The sequence below is a fragment of the Scatophagus argus genome, chromosome 15 (genome assembly GCF_020382885.2).
Source record: "Scatophagus argus isolate fScaArg1 chromosome 15, fScaArg1.pri, whole genome shotgun sequence".
NCBI classification, from domain to species: Eukaryota; Metazoa; Chordata; class Actinopteri; family Scatophagidae; genus Scatophagus; species Scatophagus argus.
Genome location: NC_058507.1, coordinates 5,908,460 through 5,929,954, shown reverse-complemented (window position 1 = coordinate 5,929,954; position 21,495 = coordinate 5,908,460). Strand labels below are relative to the sequence as shown.

Genomic DNA, 21,495 nt, shown 5'->3' with positions numbered 1-21,495 from the left:
ATTTTTATTTCACCTAGTTTTAATTAACAATAAAAACCTTTATCAGCACAAAGAAAATCTGATGTCTTCTTAATGTATTCAGAACTTAAATGTTTGTTTTATATGAACTAAAGGTCATTGATAATATTATATCCAACTAAGCAAGCAGCTACCCTCTGTCCATCAACTTGTCAAAAGCAAGACAATAGCTCCCCCTTTAGTCTGATATTACTAAACACAAGCTGTAAATCCTGTGCAAGCTGCCTTGAGAGGAACTGTATCTATTTGGTTACTTTTATTTTTAGCTGTGAAATCTGACTGACAGATTCCCCTACAGCAGAGATTCCCAATTAAAGGAGCCAGTGTCACTTTGTGCCAAAGCTTTCAGAGCCATGAAAACATGGCTAATCGCTAATGAAGTCTGCAAAAGAGAACTGTCACATTCAGGACTTTACTTTTGTGACTTGATAGACTATGCCTTCTATGAGAACTTTCTTTAACTGCAATGTGGCGATGACGTCTCTTCATTTGGAGGTGCAGAATGGCAGTTTTGGATGTAGATTCAAGGGTGTTGGGTTTCTATAAGTTTTGGTTGGTATGCACTAGCTGATCACATCTATTTATTCAACACTAACTATGCCTTCCGCTTACAGCATCAGTCAGAGCACGTTTCACAATTAGGTGTAGAGGAGAGAGCACTCAAACAATAGTCCTTTTATTGCTGTACCTCCCATAGTGTCCCTGGATCCGAACACAACCCCCAGTGAGAGAACAAATGAGGAAGTACAATCAAAGATATGGAATAGTTTCTGCCAGGAAATGGGCCTAATTGATTTCCTCTGTGTCTTTGTCTCTCCTGCACATTTATCCGCTACATGGACGAAAGAGAGAGGACGAGAGGCGGAAGAGAGAGTAGGAGAAAGGAAAGAGGCCATTGGAGGTCATCCTCCGGGACTGCAACCAAAACTGAGGGGAGTTTTCTGCAGGCGTGCTGTGCCTTGAGCCAATCCATCGCTACAGGCTGAGATTCATCAGGGAGAACACCTGCACTGCTCTGTGCTGTATAGTGTGCTGCCTGCATGCTTGCCTGCCTGCCTGCCTTGTTCACTGCAGCAACATCTGTCAGAGGAGCAAGTGGATTCAAAAAGAACATCTGCACATCAGCAAGCAGCCAAGTAAGCAAATAGTCCTAATGAAAGTAGTCACAGTACCCAAACACAAGGCTGCATTGTTGATACAACATCTTTTAAGACCATATTAAGTACTGGCACCTTTTTCTTTTGCAGTTTATTGAGGAACAACATTACAAGAGCTTAAAAGGCAGCTCACTTGTGCCAGTTGCTGAATGATATCGCAGGGATATGCTGAGATACGCTGTGATACTGTACATATTTGCTGCTGCAAATAAAAGTCAATTAGCAAGGTAAGCATATGAAATAAAGTGCGACACTGTGAGGAGTGCTCTATGCAAAATGGAGCAACATTCAATCAGATAATGGCTGTTTCATGCAGAAATGTTGCACAAAGCACTGAGTAGCATACTGTATTTTAGGCAAGAAAATATAAAATATGCAAAAATATCTTCTGGATAATAATGCTCTTTTATTTCTTTAACACAACGTTATGCACATTGTTTTTTGGAGAACGTTCTCAAATTCACTATAATGAATGACAACGATCATAACCAACCGTACATAAACACACAAAAAACATTCGCTATCCCGTCTCTTGTTCTTTCTCATGAAAGAGCCGTGGGACACAATAAAAGCTCCCTCCAATGCAGCACAGATCCAACACACGAGACTGCACATTGAGCAGGAGTGCATACTGTAAGTACACACGATTGGCTTATAGTGGCCATGTGACTGCAGACTGTAGTCCCTTGTGTAAGAAAACAGTAATTGAGGCTTCCATATGGTATAGATCAGATGTAGCCTTCACCACAGCATTCCTCCAGCACAGAGGCACCATGCTTGTATTCACACTGAAAACTAGGCTAATCAAACAACTGAAGACTATATGCTCTACCCTGTCTTATATGTCCAAGGAGAGTAGTGGTGTTTATGGTAGGTGTTGACCAGATCAACCTTGCTGCTTGTCTTTATTGCAATATCAAAAAAAAAAAAAAAGAAAGAAAGAAAATCCAATTTTGCTATAGCTGATTATGGCAAAATCCTCCATACATTTAACTAAGCAGGTACCCATAATAAGCTTGATAGTCCTACACCTCCCCATGACGCTGCCAGAGTCCTGTGTATCCCATGATATCCGTCAACGTGCTGCCCTTGTTGCACACAGTCGACATAATGTTGTGCAACTATTTGCTTCACTCTGACAAAATATGAGCCAAATAAGAGCAGTGTAAATAAGAACCGTTCAGATCACTTTGTTAATGAATAAACCTGCAATGCTGTATGAAAATAATTTACCAGCCTGATTCATAATGATTGAAAACTACCAGCTATACTACACAATTACCTGTGGACAAAAGCAAATGACTGGAAAGAAAAATGCAGAAAATTAACAAAAGAATTTAACCTTATCACTAAGCAGATTTAAAGGCTCATTATGAGGGGAAAAAAACTAATTTAAAGGGTAATCATACCATTGTGTCAAGCAGAGGAATATCTCACATTAAATCTTGCCTGGATAGCCTCAAAGCAAATGGGCCCACTATGGAAGGAAGCATTTATACTATTTGCCACCTTAAATGGGCAGGCCAGGTACCCTACATGATCTATAATGTAATATTTATTATCTATGTAGTTACTGTCACAATTAGAGATAAGTCTTAGGTTCTTACACACATTAATTAAATGGAACTAAGCCTCTTCCGTTTGGTAACCCCATGGGGCCCTCCTCTGGTGGTCCATGGTCCTGACTTGACACCTCTGACCTGAGGGATTTGGTTTTAGTGATGGGACAGTGATGTGTGTTTGCCAACCCTGGAACGAGTCCACGATGTGTTTTATTTGTTAAATTCTTCAAACGTGTACATCTTGGGTTTTTATTAAAATCAAGATAGTTAAATTTGTTCGAGCTAGTGTAATGACACTACTTCACCATGCTTACTCTGGCCATTAAGCTATTTTATTCAATTAAAAATGCCCTAAAAAACTAGCAGTTACGTGAGAAGCAAACTAAATAACTGGATGGGTAACGTTACTTAAGTAACTAAGTCGTGAGGTAACCGTCGGTCTGGGTTTAGGTGACGTCACTTAGCGGAGCTAACAGCCTGTGGCGCAGCTATATGCTATTTTGATGCTAGCAGCTAACCGTAATAAAATTAAACACAGAATTAAATCGGTCATTTTTTTTACACTGCTTGTCTCCAAACACTGCCGTCAAAGTTCGGGCTTAGGAAATAAAGTGTACTGTCTCTTTAAGGTACCTCAGCTAGGCTGTTTCGTATTGATCAATCCACCATTTTCCAACACAGAGCGGCGGCAGTGCTAACACAGCTCCGGCAGCGCGAGAGAGAAGAGAGCCACCCCTCTACCTGGAGAGGAAGCCAGGGACCAGGGGCAGTCATGGCAGCGAACATGTACCGGGTTGGAGGTAAGGTGGGGGGTTAACATTGTTGAACCTTCCCGCAATGTTTTTATGGCGCACTCGCCATGATTCGCCGTGGGTCTTTTATGTATTTACAGAGCGTGGTCCGTCTTTCCTTCCCTTCTATTATTTCCCTAAAGCTAAAGAGCCTTGTGCTTCACAGATGATGATGGTGACTGTGTGAAGAGGAGGATGGTGATGAAGAGTAGTGGTTTGCTTACTGAACCGCTGCTGAATTCCCTCGTTTCTTTTGTGTTTGTTGCAACTTACGATGATCCCAGACAACTACTTCTATATACCGCTGCACCTAACGCTACATGCATTGTGTTTCTATACATTAAAGGTAACATGGCGAACATATCCCAAAAAGTTTTGCGTGCCATTCAACTATAGCCCGGCTGCTCTTTTCACAGCGGTAACTAACATTATTCGTTTTTCACTGACCTGCAGAAACACATCAAGACTTGCAGGGAAGCAGCACGTAGACTGCTATTTACAAAGAAAGTGCAGAGAAAGAAACTAGAATTAAAAAAAAAAAAAAAGTTAACGACCATATTTTAACTACAAGAGCTGAAATGGGACAACTGGAATGAAAAATGTCATTGCATACTTAATGCACATCTTTAAGCATGATTCTTTTCTCTTAATTTGCGCAGGCAACTCCAGTTGATACCTAATTAAGATTCCTCCCTCCCACTCATTTACTGCTTATGTTTGCTCTGATTCCTATCCTGTAGGTACAGTGTAAAAAAAAAAGAGATGTCCAAGTTACTGCAGCAATACCATAGTTTAAATAAGACAGCAGTTTGTTTTTTGAGGACTGGTTCTATGAATCGTTACATATAAAAAGAAGCAGTCCAACCAAAAAGAAAAGACAGGATAGGACTAAAATCAGATGCTTTACACACAAACGCCTGTGCGCGCGCACACACACACACACACACACACAAGATGTTAGTATTGCAGAATCTCGATTCAGTCTGACATATTATTAGGCGTTAAGTTAAATGTTGAGTGTCCTTGAATTTCACTGTCCAGAAGTGTCAGAACAGCAGCACAACGGAGTGCCATGGCAGGTGTAACTATTCAGAGGACTGTTATCTGTTTCCATCAAGCATACTTTTTCATCCATGTTGCTGATTTTAATCCAATCTTCGACCTGTTATCACTGAGTTGAGCCGAACTGCATGCGTGTATGTCAGAGGTAGGAGGAGAGGAAGCCAAAGTGATCAGTTACATTCTTGTGATTTACACTCGACTACTGACAGTTGTCTTGTGAAACAGGAACATCGGGACCTTTGTTGGCTATGGTACGTGCATCAAAAATAGCAAGTAGTGAACGTCATAGCACTCTTATTTAGTAGAATGAAACAAGGCCTACCTGAGTGAGAACAGGATTATGTCCAGAGCAGGGCAGGAAGTTAACACTTCATCAGCCAAATGTTGACGTCTCTCTTCTCTGCTAACCACAGATGCTAACCACCTGAGCTTATGTCTTGTCTGTATAAAACAAAAGGGTAAAAATTACTAATGTGCAATTTTCCAATCTGCCTGCCTGTTTATGTGTAGCTTTAGGACAGTGTGTGTTTTGGCTGTCGTACAGCTGAATGAATGAAACCATTGACATTAATATCGGAACCATCGTCAATCTACAGTATGTCCAAGCTGTTGTGTTGGTCCAAAATCCTAGACTCACCAGTCAGCTCACAAGTTGTCATAGCTCAATAACTGCTGAGTTTTGATGTTTCTGCTCGCAGCTGGTTCAAATCATATCTCTTTGTTCGCATTTAAACTGTTACCGTTGAAGGTGTTCCTCAGTGATTTATATTAGGCCCACTGCTGTTTACTCTGTATGTAAACAATAATAATTTTACAACCCAGCAACTGTGTAATTCAAATTTTTATGGGGACTGTATTACTTGAATGCGCTGCAGAACATCTAGAAGTTAGAGACACTCATCTGTTGAAAGACTTCAAAGTTTTGCTGGCATATGTTTCTAATAATATTTCTGATTGTTCTGATTAGTGTGGGTGTGTTGGTTGCTCTGAGTGAATAAACTTTGCTGTTGTGACATTGTGTATTCTTGCAGGAGAGATCTTGATGTCAGTGAGATTTACTAAATAAGTAAAGCTGTCTAAACTTACACACCAAGTTATTTTTTGGTCATGTTAATCACACTATATTCTCCATTGATCAGCAAAATTTGAACATTACATGTAGGCCTAGCTGTGTAGTAGTGTAAACTAATCTGAAATCCCCATACATATCAAATTAATTTAATAAACATCCCATTAAATAGTTTTTTACAATCACAATAATAATTTAGATTAAAAAAAAAACAACAAGCACAATGTAGGCCAAAAATAAGCTTCATAATTGACTGAAGCTTCTCCGGAGACCAATTCAGCCCAACATCAGAACAAAGCAGAACCCTTAGAAAGATGGCCGCTACTTTGCAAAACAATGCAGGATCGTCTTGGAAAAGCAATGACTTCCCCTGTGAATGAACAGTGGACAAAAGCTGGCTCCATGGGCCCTGTTGTCTTTGTTTTTATCGTGCAGGCCACACGCCACTCTTCCTGTGCCTGCAGTGCGTCTTCCTAGTGCTTCCCCGCCATACACAGGAAAGTGTTGGTGACTAAGTATAGTCTATATCGCAAGTCCTATCGGCTTAATAGTGGGAAGAGAAGATAAGCTAGCCGAGAGATTTTGTGCGTTGTCACAGAAGTTTAAAAATCTAAACCCGCACACGGGAGTTGCCAAGACTTGCTGCAGACTTGTTATTGCTCAGACAAAAATGACTGTCAAATAAGACAGTGAGAAAAATAATCGCTTTGTTGAGAGCTTTAAGTTCTATGCTTTTAAGGATAGGTTTCCAATTTTTTAAGTCTATCCTAAAACAAGTGTTCGATTAAACAGGTCTCATTTGATGTAGCCAGTCCCCTTGCTTATATGGGCCAGTGGCCTTAAAACACCTTTTCCAAATGTATTTTCAATCTGAAGTGATGGCAGGCAAAATCTGTAGTCCTCATTCTCTGCAAAAGCGTATTCCTAAATTTATCTGAAGCGAATATCGGACTTCAGCAGTCTTGATGGGCATTCAGACTGAGATCAGCCCTTCGTTATTACAGTGCATGGGGCTGGTTTGGAGGGAGCTGCTTATGTGAAAGATTGTCGAGACATGAAATATAATCATTGAAGTCCGCTTTGAGTAACAAATGTATGACGTTTAAGCCTTCTTAGATCCAGAACACTGCACGGAGGTTTAAAGTACATTCAGATTTTCTACAACTGGAACGTTATGGTGGCAGCCGTTTCATCTTTGCCATCCCATCTTATCCCGTTCAGATGAATGAAGGCTCTGCAATTTTCATGCAGAGCTGATTGGCCGGTCTGAATTAGACTAGTACTACAGCATGTCTTCATTTCCACAAATGAGGAATTTTGTGCTAAAAATCTTGTGACTGCCAAAATCTGACAGAAGCTTCAGATGACCTTTATAATGTGTTTTTACACAGAATGAGGACTGTGGTTATTATTTACATTGAACATACTAAAGGATTGAATTATTACAGTTAGCAATACCTGTTCAGTCTTCATCAGCCCACCCGATTATCTTTTTTTTAAGACAGACTTTAAAACTTGTGAAGCTATCCTATAAATTGGAGGGGCCCTAACTTTTTCCATTGGCATTGGAAAAACTGAAACACCTGTTGTATTGTAAAGATACAAAATGGTAGTCGGATCTTAAGCTCCCATAATTGACTGATTTCCTGCGCATCACTCTGCCCACTATTATCAGACTCTAAAAAAAATAATAATAATTAGTGATCCTATGTAAAGAGCATTTTTACCTCACAAAATAAAGGTTGGTGGGCCAATTTTGGATAGCCCCTCTTTAAATAAATACTTGCACAAAAGCTGTTGGAGTGTGACAGTTCTTGTTTGGAGTGTGCTGAACATGTTGTAGTATTTACTAAATTTGAAAGGGGCAAACTTTAGCGTCAGCGCCCACATTTCCAGTGGCTGGTGTGGATTTTGTCTATGCTGCCAGATATGATTCAGAAGCGTCTTAAAGGTGTTGTAGTGTTTGCTAATTTTTAAACTTACTTTGACAGTGCCCACACTTTGTTTGGCTGGTGGCTGAAGTTAATTTCCCTACGCTGCTCTTCGTCTCTTTCGCAGGTCTGGTGGGTGCAGTCACAGAGTGAAGTTCACTGCCATCCTGCACATTTCAGGGTGGTCATTTGGAAAGCTCCGTGACAGCTATTAGATTCATTCAACAAAGTGTCCCCATCATCACAATTCTTTAGAGGCAAAACTGCACATACATCCATCACAGTAAGCAGCGTTTACTGCAAGCTGTCGACCTTGTGGCATCTATGCAGCACGTCAGCTATCTGGAATTTAAGATCTGGATCTCTAAACTGCCCGAAGGTAGCTGTTTGGGAGAGACATTTGTGTAAAAACTCCACACGTTTGCTGATTAGTCACATTTAAATAAGATCTAGCTGCAGTGGTGGCTGCGACACAAGTGGGAGACAGATGCATGAGGCGAAGTTTCTGCTGCTGTTAACTCAACATAGCACTCTGCTTAAACACCACTAAACAGATTAACTCTGACATTTACGAAAAAGACATATTTTATGTTTTTAATTCCGCTGTTCAATGTGAATTATCTCCATAGTCAGAAGAGACCGTCTGAAAGTAACTCATCTTCCTCAGCCAGGAATGACAAGAAGAACGAAAAGTTTAAATAGGTGGATGCACAAATGGATAGCTGCTTCATGTCTCACTTTAAACAGATGTGTGCAGCGGAGCCAAGGTTGATTACGGCATTTAGAGTGAAAGTGAGTGATATCAAAGTGTGAAAACGAGGTGTGGGATTGATTCCAAAGATTAAATTCCCACCCATTACCATAGAAACCTCCATTCGTACTATGACAGTTGGAGCTATAATCTCTTTCACGGCTGCTCCTCATGACGGCAGACACACCTCTCAGCGTGAGTGTGTGAGCAAGCTTTGGATAGGGTGTGTGGTGTGGTGAGGGTATGTGCGGTTGGATGGTTAAGTGTGGGTGGATGTTCTCTATTTACTACTTTTCCACGTCCCTTCTTAGCTCTAGCCCAGCCCTTTTCATTATTTTTATTACTATTATATTATTATTGCTGTTATTTCTGCACCTGTATGGAAAACCCATACACATTCCTTCTTTGTGTGTTCGTCCAACTCTGCTAGTGATGCTTCAAGTTTGCGTCTATGCCTGCTTGAACTCGGCCCATTCCCTTTAGGCTTTGCTGCTGGCACGCTGTATATTGCGTGGCAGCAAGGGTGGGGAAAACTGCTTAAATGGAGTGCCAAGGCAGGAACCGTCTTGATTCTCTTATCAGGTGATCGCCACATGTTGGCGAATAGTGTAGTTAAAGTGGTAGCAGAGCTGCCAGAGATACACAATACGCTATAACACCTCGACCTTTTTGCCTCCTCACAAATCTTTGTCACCGATTGCAAATGTGTCTTTTTTTTTTTTTTAAACAAACTTTCCCTGTTCATATACTTTCAATTCATTCATTCATTCATTCATAAAGTTTTGCAGTATTTCTAAAAAAAAAAACCCCCAGAGATTTAAAGAAAGAATTAAAGAAAGAAAAGAATTAGCATAATTTTGTTTTGTGTATCATCTTAGTCCTAAGGTGTTTCCTCACCGTTTTCACTGAGTATAAAAATGAAAACTTTGGTTGTAGCAACCTTTTTACCATTAATTAATCTACCATATTGTTGTTTATAACAATCATACAGATCAACAAACTTAATTGTTACTTAATTACTTAAATGCTTAAATTAAACTTAAATTCTTAGATAACTGGCAGGTGTTGACATAGACAGTCTAATTCCATTCACATGTGTTTTTACAGCCTCCACTGTCTGTCATACATTTCATACACGTGGTACTTTGTTTTTTGTTTGTTTGTTTGTCTTTTTTTTCCCCAAATACACACGAGTTGTGGCATGCTGGAATTATTCTGTCCAGGTTGTAATGTCAGCAACTCTCTTCACAGTTTTATGGACTGTTTGCCTCTCAAGTCAGATAGTATCTCTACAAACTAACCAGTACGGAAACTCAATGAGTTTTACCATTTAGTGTGTAGTTTGGATGGTGATCCTTAAGTAGGGCACAGGTGTGGAGCCATACAGGTTCGTTTGGTTTGTGCCTGTACGGTGATTCTCTCACATGTCTTGATTTTTTTTGCTTCTTTTTTTACCTGTCTTACTGACTCATCCACCCACTTTAAACATTTCTGGTCAGCTGTCTCCATCTCTCTTCCTGTCCACGTATCTCTCTCTCCATCAGTTATCTCATGTTTTCCCTCTCTCATCATTGTGTCTGTCTGACTCACTGTCTGTCTGTCTCTCTCTCTCTCTCTCTGGCCTGGTTTGAATCTGAGCCCAGCAGACTCTCTCTTTTGGGGCTCAGTAACATGCCTTGATTGGCTCACGCAAAATCCGACTGCACTGTGACATCACAGGCGCCGGAGCCTGCTTATTGGCTGACGCTGGAGAGTGGGAAGGGGAGGGGCGGGGGTGAACGCGGTTTGAGGCGGCAGGAGGGCTGATGGGAAATGGAGAGGCTGAGTGACTCTGCTCAGTGCCTACAGGCCCTCTCTTTCTCTCTGTTGCTCTCATTTTGAGTTCCTCTCCAGCACGCTCTCTACCAGGCTTCAGCTCCTCACATGGTGGAAACTCCAACACTCAAGCAAGCCACTCTTGACTGTCACTTAACCATTTTCTTCCCATCTTTGTTGTTTTTTTTTTTTTCTTTGTGGAGGCAACAGGAGGGGGCACATAAAGTCATTCCATTCTGGGTAACTTAAGTTCCCGAGCCAGGAAAAAGGAAGACGGCGAGCTGTGCACAGTATCCCACCTTCACAGTGACTCTGAATGTACTGGGAGAAATGTGGCGTCACCATCCAGAAAGTGTCTTGCTGTGTGGCGGCAATTCACACCCAACCCCACACCAAAACTGAATGTGGACATGTGGCTCTGCTTCAGTTCGAAACGGTCATGACGCATTTTGGCTCGCGATTAATGGCTCCCTTGGAGCAGGCGAACATTTGAAGGCCGCAATTAAACGTCAGCCTTTCTCTCCGTGGTTTGTTATGAGACCCATCCCTGTTTCTGAGCGTCAAGCAACTTTTTCATCAGGTTTCTTTTGAACATTGACAGTTTTATTTACCTTTATGTGTCCAGGCAATTTTTAACAGTGTATTCAGTCACAGTATGTGGCTTGCTGAAAAGATGAGGTCCATTATCCATTAGTCAGTCAATCAGTTTCTTTACTGACAGAGAATTAATCATCACCACTTTTGATGATTTGCGTAATTTTATCAAGCAAAGGCAAAAGGTGGTTACAGCTCCTCATATGTGATAATTTGCTGCTTTTTCCTTTTTCACGTGTTTTGTAAATTGAAAATCTTTCATTTTTTTGTACTGTTTGTTGAACAAATAAGCAACTTAAAGACATCACCATGAACTCTGTGTATTCCTCATTCAGATTTAATGTGTTGACCGTGTGTGTTTTTGTTTATTAATTTCAGAGAATCTCACAGGAAATAAATGGTTTAAAAAAATCGATTGGTAATGGAAATGAGGATTGTTAGCTACAGCTCTATTCCACATATAGAAGAGCAGTACAGTATGTTTCAAGTCACCTCTTGGTTATTCGATTAATTTTTGGATCAATAAAAAAGAAGAAAATAGGGAAAAAAAAGGAAAATGCACACTGGAAGATCATGATGTACACAAGCCCAAGGCGATGTCTATAAATAGGAATTTTGATATAAATCCATCAATCCAAAATCCAAAAACACTCAGTGTACTAGAATTTGAAATGAGAAAAGGCAGAAAATCCTCACATTTGTGAAGCTGTAAGCATCACGTGCTCTGCAATTTTGTTCGAAAATAAGATTGATTGATAATGCCTAACCCAGTTAATTTTCTTGTGACACACTAAGGTGATAAATTAACAAATTGTTTATCTCTGATCAGGTTTGCTGCTCAAAGGCACCTCGACTTTGGCTCTTCAGTGAAGCGATAGAGTCCCACTCACTTTCCTTATCCACGTTTCACAGCCCAGTCTGGTGATTAGAAGTTGTCACAAACCAGTTTCTCTGACCTCTGACCTCCAGCCTGCAGCCTCCCGAGCAAGTTCGATACCTCGTCTTCATTTTCTGTCTCGGCGGCGCTCAGTTTCAAGTTGGACTATTTGATATTCAGCAGCAGGTCGAAGATGTCAGAGTGGCAGTGGAGTTTAGTAACAAGCTGTTACGGGGTGAAGAGTAGACAGACGTGTTGTGATGATCTCTCTCTCTATCTCTCTAACTGTCTCTCTCTCTCTCTGTCTCTCTCTCTCTGAGTTGAAGTGATGCTGAGTAGTGAGTATGTGTCTGAGGTTGCTAGAAGAAGCTGTCATAGGACTGACACTGTGTATACTTTGTGAACTGCTGCTCCTGCCTCGGTTAACCCACGGGAGGAAGGGCGAAGTTCTCACATCTCTATGCAAGATTATCATTCTGCTGTGTTCAGTGTGTGCATCTTCTACTTCAATATCGTGTTCAATATTGAATTAACAAAAATATAACATAAGAAAATAAGCGTATAGTTTTTACATTTGAAGAGCTGCTAACAAACAATGGTTAAGGGTTTTCTGCCGGTAACTTAACAATTAATTAAAATTCCTTATCCATCAGTTCATGATTTGATTCATGTTTTATCACTATATTCTTATTCAGGCATGTTACGTTGTCTGTATTCTGGAGATATTCATGCAGAACAAACAAATACAAGACACATTACAGGTAGTTGTTAAAACAGCACTGGTACATGGATTTTACTCTTAACTCTGACAGTTGAAATGCAAGGTAGATTTGGATGTCAGCTCAGATGCTACATGTGCGAGTATGATGTATGCATGCCTAAACCGGTTAGTGTTGGACACAGGAGCTGCTGAAATTAAAAGCAGGAGTCAGTGTGCATCATGGGTACCCTGCTGGAATTTTGGGCATTCTTTGGCCTCTCAGGTCAAGAAGACCCGAGGCACGGGGGGGTCAGGGACTGTGGGTGAGAGGAGGCAGGGGGTGGGGTGAGGTTCAGGATGAAGGGAGGATAGCTCCACCTCCAGGCAACCTTCCAAGTGTGGGGTATAATCTGACAGCACTCAGCCAAGACACATGCAGGGCTAAGACCAGGCACCCTACCAAGATTGGGGCCTGTGGGGACATCCTGGTGAGAGCTAAGCCTCCAATGGGCCTGGAGCAGTGCCAGGAGCCACACACACACACACACACACTTGGATGCATAGTAAAGTCACACATGCGTGGTAAAGCTTGTGTAGCCTGTCATACACACCCACACAAATGCGGACGCACCGTGCATGCAAACAGCAACAACAACTACACATTGGGGGGATGGAGCGATAAGACAAAGAAAGCATGAGGAAATGCAAGGCTGCAGGCTAAATGGAAGGTCTGGAGAGTCTGAGCTGTTGTGTATGTGCCACAGTGTGTTGGTGTGTCTCACTCACTCAGACCTCCCAACTACAGCTGGATGTCCTCAGTATGAAATTAACCTACTCGAGTTAAACCAACATTCGGTGGTGCCTGTGATGCGCTTTCCTGTCGACTAATTATGCTGTCATAATATGGTCCAACTGGAACTCACCCTGAATGTTTGGGTGACCTCGCAGTGCTGACTGACGTTTCTCTTTGTTCTTTTCCTCTCTTTCCATTCTCTTCCTCCTCCTCCTTTTTCTCCTTCTTGCCCCCCCCCTCCCTGCAGATTATGTTTATTTTGAGAACTCGTCCAGCAACCCACTGCTGATCAGGAGGATAGAGGAGTTGAACAAGGTGAGTGTGTGGTGTGGTTGTGTGTCTGAGGTTGAATTCCTGCCCTTGAATGCAGCGCACATCTGACAGCTGTACGTCAGACTCCGTGCCTCCGTCGCGACCTTACAAACCGACTCCTGTATAATCTGATTTGTTGAGAGACTGAACAGATCAGATCTGAATCTCTAAAGCATACAGAAATTTGGCTCGTAGTGTCAAACAAATCTTAATGCCTTGAATTGTAAAAGACATCCTGACCATTATAAGTTTTCATGAAGATAAATTAAGGCTTCTTTATACACCCTGAACTGCTGTGTATAAATGTTCTGCTAAGGGTCAAGGGAAAACAAACACTTAATTTACTTTAAACTTAGTCTTTTCCAGGTGTTTTATCTATATTATAAAACTCAATATCAGTACATTTGTCAGTTTACAATGTATCTTAATGGAAGAATTGTAAAAATATTATTGGAAAAATTAAATGCTGTTCTTGTTTAAAATTTTACGAAAATTGCAATTTTACGAAAAATGTTCAGAAGATTTCAAATGTAGCAGGGAACAGAAATGATTTGTTGAAAAATTCCCTTTAAGTGCTTCCAAAATGTGAGTGTTTTTGCAGATTTTTTTCAAGCGTAGGAATTGTGTGATTTGAATTGTGCATATCTTTATTGCACTGAAAGTAGCGATGCTGTATCAGGTGTGATGACTCTGCTGCTGTGGATGATGTCTGGTAAATCTCAGCCTGCCAGCTTGTACATGGTTCAGTGAAAGAAGCCGTGAAAGAGACCTGTCTCTGTAGACTAGTTACAGGTGCCCGCTGTCTGTCCCCTGTCCCAGGCCTGTGCTGGATAATATGGAGACTGTTTAATGTGATTGACACAGAGCTCAGAGTGAGCCTTCTATTCTTCCTGTCACTGTCAGTCTCTCTGCTCCTCGGGGATCTCTGAGTTTCTCCCCTTAAGGCTGGAGATACATGTCTGGAAAGTATAGAACAGTGTAGGAAGGAATGTTGACAACCAGCAGCTCAAAACTATTGAGAAAAATATTGACAATTACAGTAAATATTCTGTATTGAAAAATTGAAAAATTAAGAATTTCGCTGAACAGACTCAACTGAAAGCCTTTTACATAATGCCTGTACAAAACAATCTTTTTAATCAGTGCCACAAACAACAATAAGAATGTTTCAAAATTAGAATATGCATAAATGATTTTATTTAATAATTAAAAATATTTGATCTGCAGCTTATCGATCACAACGCCTCCGATTTTTTTTCCTCAATAGCACTTTTGGTGTGAAAGAAGATGTTGAAAAATAAATGCACGTCACAATTCCCTAAAGCGCCAGATGACCGTATGAGATGGCTTTTTTTTTTTTGTCTGACCAAAAATTTGAAACTGAAGATATTAAGTTTTATTATCATATAAGTTAAAAGAGTAGCAGATTTTTCTGACACTCGACAAATCATTTAATTTAAGTATTTGTTTCAGCTCTGAAACATCATGCAAAAAACGTGAGATTCACTGACTTGGAAGTGGAGCTGCGTAAATGATTGTAGAAAATTTATCAACCTTGCTGCTTTATTTTCTTAAACTACACTTTTATGCATTGCTGTGATCACACCAGCGATACCATTTTTTTCCCTTTGTTTCTTACATGCATACTGAGGTCTTTTTCCTGCCTGTATCACCAGTTCAGCTCTCATCATCTGTTCTGCTTTAATTGGGCAGGAGAACACCTTAAGGTTTACAGTCCTAACTTACATCCACATGTAAATTTTTAGAAAGTTATTATGGAAATGCCAAAGGAAAGCACACTCCTGCTTCTTCTTTGCTTTGTCAAATTGCTTTGAGATACCAACGAATGGGATGTGACATTAAGTTATATAAAATATGATCAAGTCAGCTGAAGTAACGCATGTTTAAATTGTACCTTAAAGCATCTTTATGGCATAATTCTGACTGTAAATGTGTTTTCCTTTCGGCAAGCTTGGCCTGTAGACCAAGTTAGGTTTAGAGTTTTAATTCACGTGCACAAGGCAATTTTAAAAAGAACATTCCATAATTCTCCCCAGATTAATTGTGCTGGCAAGTCGAAACCTAAAAATAATAATAAAAAAAAATTCCTCAGCATTTCATTAAAACTTTCTTCATTAGCAAAGAAAAAAAGTATTTTAGATTGCTCTCACAAAGAGTCATAATTGAGAAAATCATGTTTTTGTTGTTACCGCAGCATGCGTCAAAGATAGAAATGTGGGAAATTGGATTTTTATTATTTCATGTCTGGGTAAAGTACAAAGTGTGCAGTGCTGAACTCTCTGCAGGATGCAAAGAAATATGGCAATGTTGTCCACTTATTCTCCATCGTCTCCATCTGTCTTCCCCTCACATTGCACCTCACGAGAAGGATTTATGAGAGAGTTCCTAATCCAATGTGCTCGGATGATATGATAAAAGCAGATTGTGATTGTCAGTGATATATACACTTTAAAGTATCAGAGCTTATCAGTATCGTAGTGTGCACTATTATACTATTTTCTTTCATTTGTGGGGGGAAAAAAAGACATAAAAGTGGCTAATCAATTTCTAAATGAGCTTTATTGATTTTTTTTTTTTTTTTGTACACTTTTTTTTTTGTAGTACTACCGGTAGTTTTCTTTTTTCAGGTAGCATTGGATAAAAACATTGCAATGCAGCTCCTAATTTTAAAACAATGTCTTATCAGCATACCAGTGTAGTATTAGCAGGAAAATGAATACTAGGACTAGGACGACCCCCAGCACTTCTCACTGTCCTGATAACTGCAAAACTCACTGTGATTTTTGGAGAATTTCTGTCATCTCACACTGCGTTTTCAGCCATCGTTAAGAACTAACCTCATCTATTGGTTTTTAATCTGTGTGTGTATGTGTGTGCGCGCGCGCGCGTGTACGTGGGTGCTCTGTGTGCGGCACCACTTGTTGCCGTGGTAACGCCGATTGTCTCTGGTTTGCAGACAGCCAATGGGAATGTGGAGGCCAAAGTGGTGTGTTTTTACCGACGCAGGGACATCTCCAGCACACTCATCGCCCTGGCAGACAAGCATGCAAGTGAGTGACCGCCCGTAACCCAGCCGGCCAACACCAGTCATCGCAAACATGGCAACACGGTTCAGAACGGCTCCTTTTGACAACCCCTCTGCAGTTCCTTTTCCACCGCAAAGTTGTAGTACTTTCACATCCAATTGAACTAGATTACCCTGAACTGGAAAATCCCAATCCACTTCTTATTTGGTTTGATTGTAAGGCTTGTTTGCACACCAAATTTGTATCAAGGGACAATACAAAAAGGAACTGAGTTTGTGCACTGTTGCCGAGCTGAAGGAAGCAGCCCAGACTGCAGCCTCTCCTCTGATAGGCCTGATTGCAGAGAGCATTCGATCTGTTGTGTGTATCAATATGACGACACCTGTGTGCGCATCTGTGGCTTTGCAGTTTAAGCGTGGGTGTGCAGAGTGTACGTGAATGTGATGCCGTTTTCCGTGGCTTGGAGCATATACTGCAGTATGTGGAACAGCTGGCAGACTTTGAATGGACTCTACATAAAGCAGCACTGTTTCAGTGTTCTGGGAAAGCAGTGATTTGTAGGATGATGTTGGGAAATAAAGAATGTGAAATGTGACGGTACAGGTCGCAAAAGTGTGTCGCGTAAAGCCCATAAAATCCATTATTGAATGTCCGATCAGCTCCCCAATGGTTGGTTGGAAATGATGCCTTCAGGTTCCGCCCCAGAGTGCCTGAATTCAAAGAGTAAAGATGAAAGATTTATATTAGATTAGATAGATTTTTTTAAGCAGGACATCACCTCTTTTGATCATGTACAAAGCATCTGTTTAGACAGTCTATGAAGCCACTGACTTCTCTAAACCCTTTGTGTCAGCCAGACTTCCCCCAGAAGAGGATATACGTTTTGAAATGGATTTATGTGAATTGTATTTATATAAACTACAACTGTCATGTGAAAGAAGAGCTGACTGTGTCCAGCATCCCATCTTCAGTGTAATCTTGGTGGGAAAATACCACCACCCACCACACACATGCAGGCAGATTTAGACTGTAGTTGTTGCAGTCATTAGTCATCTTTACCAATGACATCAAGAATTTCTTTTTAATTATCACGAAATGGAAAAACGGAGACCAAAGATAACAGTTCTCGAGCGAGTCTCTTGTGATGCTCTATGATTTTGCGTGTGCACACCTGTACATGCTAACACAGTAAGTGTGTTGAGCAGTTCATATGAGGTGTTGGCTGGCCATTCATTGAAGGAAAAAATTATGTTTATAGCTGTTTTGAATGCCCACATTTTGAGGTAGAGCGAAAATTAGTGTCCTCGTAGAGAAGGGCGAGATGCAGTGTATCATACAAATGTGGATAACAACTTTCAGTTTGGGTCTGTCATCTTTGTAATGTGCTATATACACAAAAAAGGGAATAGCTGTGTAGAAACCCCCACATTACTCTTCTTATTACACACCTGAGTAGCTATGTGAACGAGGCGCACTTGGAAAAAGTATTGGGCCCCTCTTCTTGGTGGTTTTTGGTGCTGCCTGTCCATCTTGTGGAGCATAACTGTGAATCATTCTAATCCAATTAACGGGGAAAAAAAAAGGTTTTGTTTATTTTAGCACGGATTGTTTTAACTCACTCCAGCCTTTATTCGAGCACTGCTGTCATACTGACGGTGGAAACGCTGCCATCCTGTAGTCCTGGCTGGAAAAAACACCCAACCCTTATACTTTGACTGGGTGTGGCAGCCTTAATGTTGGCTCTTTGGGTGTGAAAGTGTGTGTGTGTGTGTGTGTGTGTTGTGAGTTCCAAGTGTCCTGTTTGAATGAGTGCACATGTGTGTGTGTGAGTGAGAGGCCTCGGGGTGTATCTGTGGCCGGAGGGGATTGTTTGTTCTTCTGGACCACACAGCATCAGTTTGTCTGTGTGTGTGTGTGTGTGTGTGTCCTTTTTTTTCAGCTGGTCTGTGATCGCCTTTGAGCAGCATATGTGTACATTCAAACATACGCTGCTTTGTCCTCACAGTACTTTTTTGCACCAGGATTTTTGGTATTCTGCCGGGGATGCACGCCTCTTGAATATCTGGGTATTTTTTATGTTGTTTTGGTGTCTTTTTTTTTCTTGTTGCATGGTGAGATATTTAAACGTGACTATTTAGTCAATCAAGATTACTTAACTGAGACCATGTTTTGTTGCATTTTGGTTGGACTCCATCAGACAGAACGAGCCCAGCATCAAATGGTAACCGTGGCACTCTGATAGATGTAGCAGGGAGCCGTTTTCAGAGTGGAGTCATGTTTCTATAGGCTGTTCCTATATAGGCCTCTTGGTTTTGGCTGTGCTTAGCCAGCTGCAGTTTGGGTAAGGGGCTTCCAGACATTTGCAATATGTAAAAAATGCATGGCAGGAATGGCTGTGCACCGCATGGGTGTGGGCTATATCCTGTCTGCGTTTGTGTAGCTGCAGCCTCACTGTGTGGCTTTCTTTTTCTCTGTTTTTGTGTGTGTGTTCTTACATATGCATGACGGACTTTTTAGATCTGGGCCCTGTCACTGGAATTGCTGAAGGGGTACATTTAATTCAGTTTTGTTATGGACCAGTGGAGAATAGTAACTGAGTGTGTGTTTGTGTGTGTGTGTGTGTGTGTGTCCGCGCACCCGTGCGTGCATGCATGTGCACACGTATGGGCCTGTGTGTCTTAATGTGTGCCTGCTGTGAGTCATTGATCAAATATTTTGCTTGCAGAGATCCTGAGCACTCCCTCAATGGGGCCTCCAACCCCAACGTTGGCCCCTCCCCTGCGAGCCAAAGAGCCTTCTGAGTGGTCAGCGTCTGTGGCGGACTTGGCATTTTACCTCGCTGGCCCCTCCCTTCAGACGTTTGAATTTGCCATGACTCAAACCTTTTTCTGTTTGTGAGATGTGGCTCCTAGTTCCCCCATAAGTAAGACAGCAACGTTCCCAATGAACGGATGCAGAAAAGTTACACCAATGCAAATTAAGTCATGCTGGTCGTGAGCCAAGTCCATTATATTGTAGCAGCCAGTTTCTTTTTGCATGGGCTCCAACATGGCTCATAAACTTATGTCACATCCCTTTGTTTGGATGCTTTTATTACAGTTTTACAAGCGAATTCATTTGCAGGATTGTAGTCTCAGCCTGCCAGTAGTGGAGCCATGTGCTCCCACTTTAGCCTCAGAACCTCTTGGCCTTTTGTGATGAGTGATGATGTGTTATAATGTGACTCGGTCCTACGGTGAAAGGATGAATTTCTCCTTTGAATCCTGGACTGCAGAGCATTGTGAGCTGCTGGCTTATCAGGTGTGACGATTACAGAGTGAAGGCGACAACACCCTCGTGTCGGCACAGTTGTGGTTCCTGTTATGGAGCGCACACACAGATTTCATGTTGTCACTGGCCAACAGTAAACAGTATTAATCTTGTTGTTTTAATATTATAAAAAATATAGTTAACAGTAGCGTTTGTGAGGGAAGAAATTTGGAAATGATGCAACAACTATAAAAAATATAGTTTTAATGGTGTGCTTATCTTATTGCCATTAAACTAAACTTATGTTTTAATGACCTGCCAGCTTGTTTTTGAAAAGCTTTAAATTCTGGTTGAAATGAGGTTAAGTTAGGAAAATGGAGAGCCCGTTTAGATGCACTGCAACAACCGGAATTACTTCTAAACCCGTGTTTAAACACAGTTGACTGCTAATCAGATTTCTCCCTCAACCTCTACCACGCTATTGAACCGAGGCTTCCACTGGCATATATTAAGTATTCTAACAACATGCTTGACTCTGTCCTGGGTCTTTGTCATTCACATGCAGTCTTGTTAAAACCCCCATTAGAAGTTAAGCATATACATGGTCCTAAATCTTAAACTCAGTTACAGCCTCTCTGTCTCTTGTTTACATGACATTGAAGAAATTTGACGTCGGTTACTTAAAGGGGAATTCCAGTGATTTTTTTTTTTTTTTTTTCACGCCAAAATCAGTTTACACATGTCACAATAAAAAATAGTCAGCTGGCAAAACAGCTGTATAATGTCTTGTAGATGAAGATTTGTTATGTCTGGGAACGCAATGTCAACAAAGTAATCTCGGTTTGGGACTGAAGGTCTCAAATTTTTAATGGAAACCATGACTTACAAAGCGGAAGCGTGGAGCCAGACGCATTTCAGTTGCACCATGGGAGGTATGGGATGCAGCAGTTTTTGGAGTTTGACTAAAAGTTACCTCGCCCTCTGCCACAATAAAAAACAAAACAAAAACAAATCTGCAGTATTAAGTCTGTGTCACATGTGAGTCAGGAGAGGCTAATGTTGAGGAGAAACACTATGCACTAATTCAAAAGCTACGTCCTGCATCAGTGTCTAAATTTCCAGATCTCTTCACTCGACAAAGGCCACTTTACTTACTGTCACTTTCTTGTTGTACACGTTGTACATTCATTATAGAGCTTCACCTCTGAGGATTACACGTCTTGAGTCAATGTCCTGCTGCACTGTGGTGCTGCTTAGTGTTTTTGTACTGTTTTGTTTTCTACTGACGATGCTTCTCTTGTTCTTACTGTTGTCTGGAATGTGTTGTGAATGAAAAATCTCCACAGTGCTCTCGTGTAAGGTGGACTGACTTTAAAATAATGATAAAAAAAGAAACAAAGCAAAGAAAAGAAAACACATATTCGTGACTGGGCAAACACAGGGTGCTTTAGCCTACGGATGTGCAGACACCATTTGAATTACTTAATTTAATGTGGGAGCAGGGTGCTATCTCAATATTGATGATGCAGTGATGAGCTGTGAGTATTTGTCTTCCTTTCAATTTTTTATAGTAATGAGTGATTTAGTCTTTGAGAAGAAAAAAAATGACACTTAGGTAAGAATAGAAAAGTTCACTGTTATGCAGCCTTTACAGCCAGGTTCTGACGACATTCAACTTATCTTCTCACATCACAGTATTGATTTTGCATTGATCGGTCTCCCCCCTTTTAGTGGGAATTGTGAGTAAATAGTCACTTTGCTCTGTGG

At 41.0% G+C, this 21,495-nt stretch overlaps 1 protein-coding gene across 4 annotated transcripts in view; it reads left to right on the top strand.

Annotated features, from left to right (window-relative positions):
* Window positions 1-1,013: 1,013 nt before the first annotated feature.
* The window catches only part of mta1 (metastasis associated 1), a 36,718-nt gene continuing 16,236 nt past the window's right edge, over window positions 1,014-21,495 (top strand). For 3 of the 4 annotated variants that reach the window (XM_046412079.1, XM_046412077.1, XM_046412078.1), the window contains exons 1-5: window positions 1,014-1,154; window positions 1,266-1,402; window positions 3,419-3,537; window positions 13,368-13,435; window positions 16,410-16,503. In XM_046412079.1, coding sequence (XP_046268035.1) covers window positions 1,341-1,402; window positions 3,419-3,537; window positions 13,368-13,435; window positions 16,410-16,503 — 343 coding nt within the window. In that variant the 5' untranslated portion in view covers window positions 1,014-1,154; window positions 1,266-1,340. The remainder of the gene's footprint in view (window positions 1,155-1,265; window positions 1,403-3,418; window positions 3,538-13,367; window positions 13,436-16,409; window positions 16,504-21,495) is intronic. The other variant, XM_046412080.1, reaches the window with a different exon arrangement.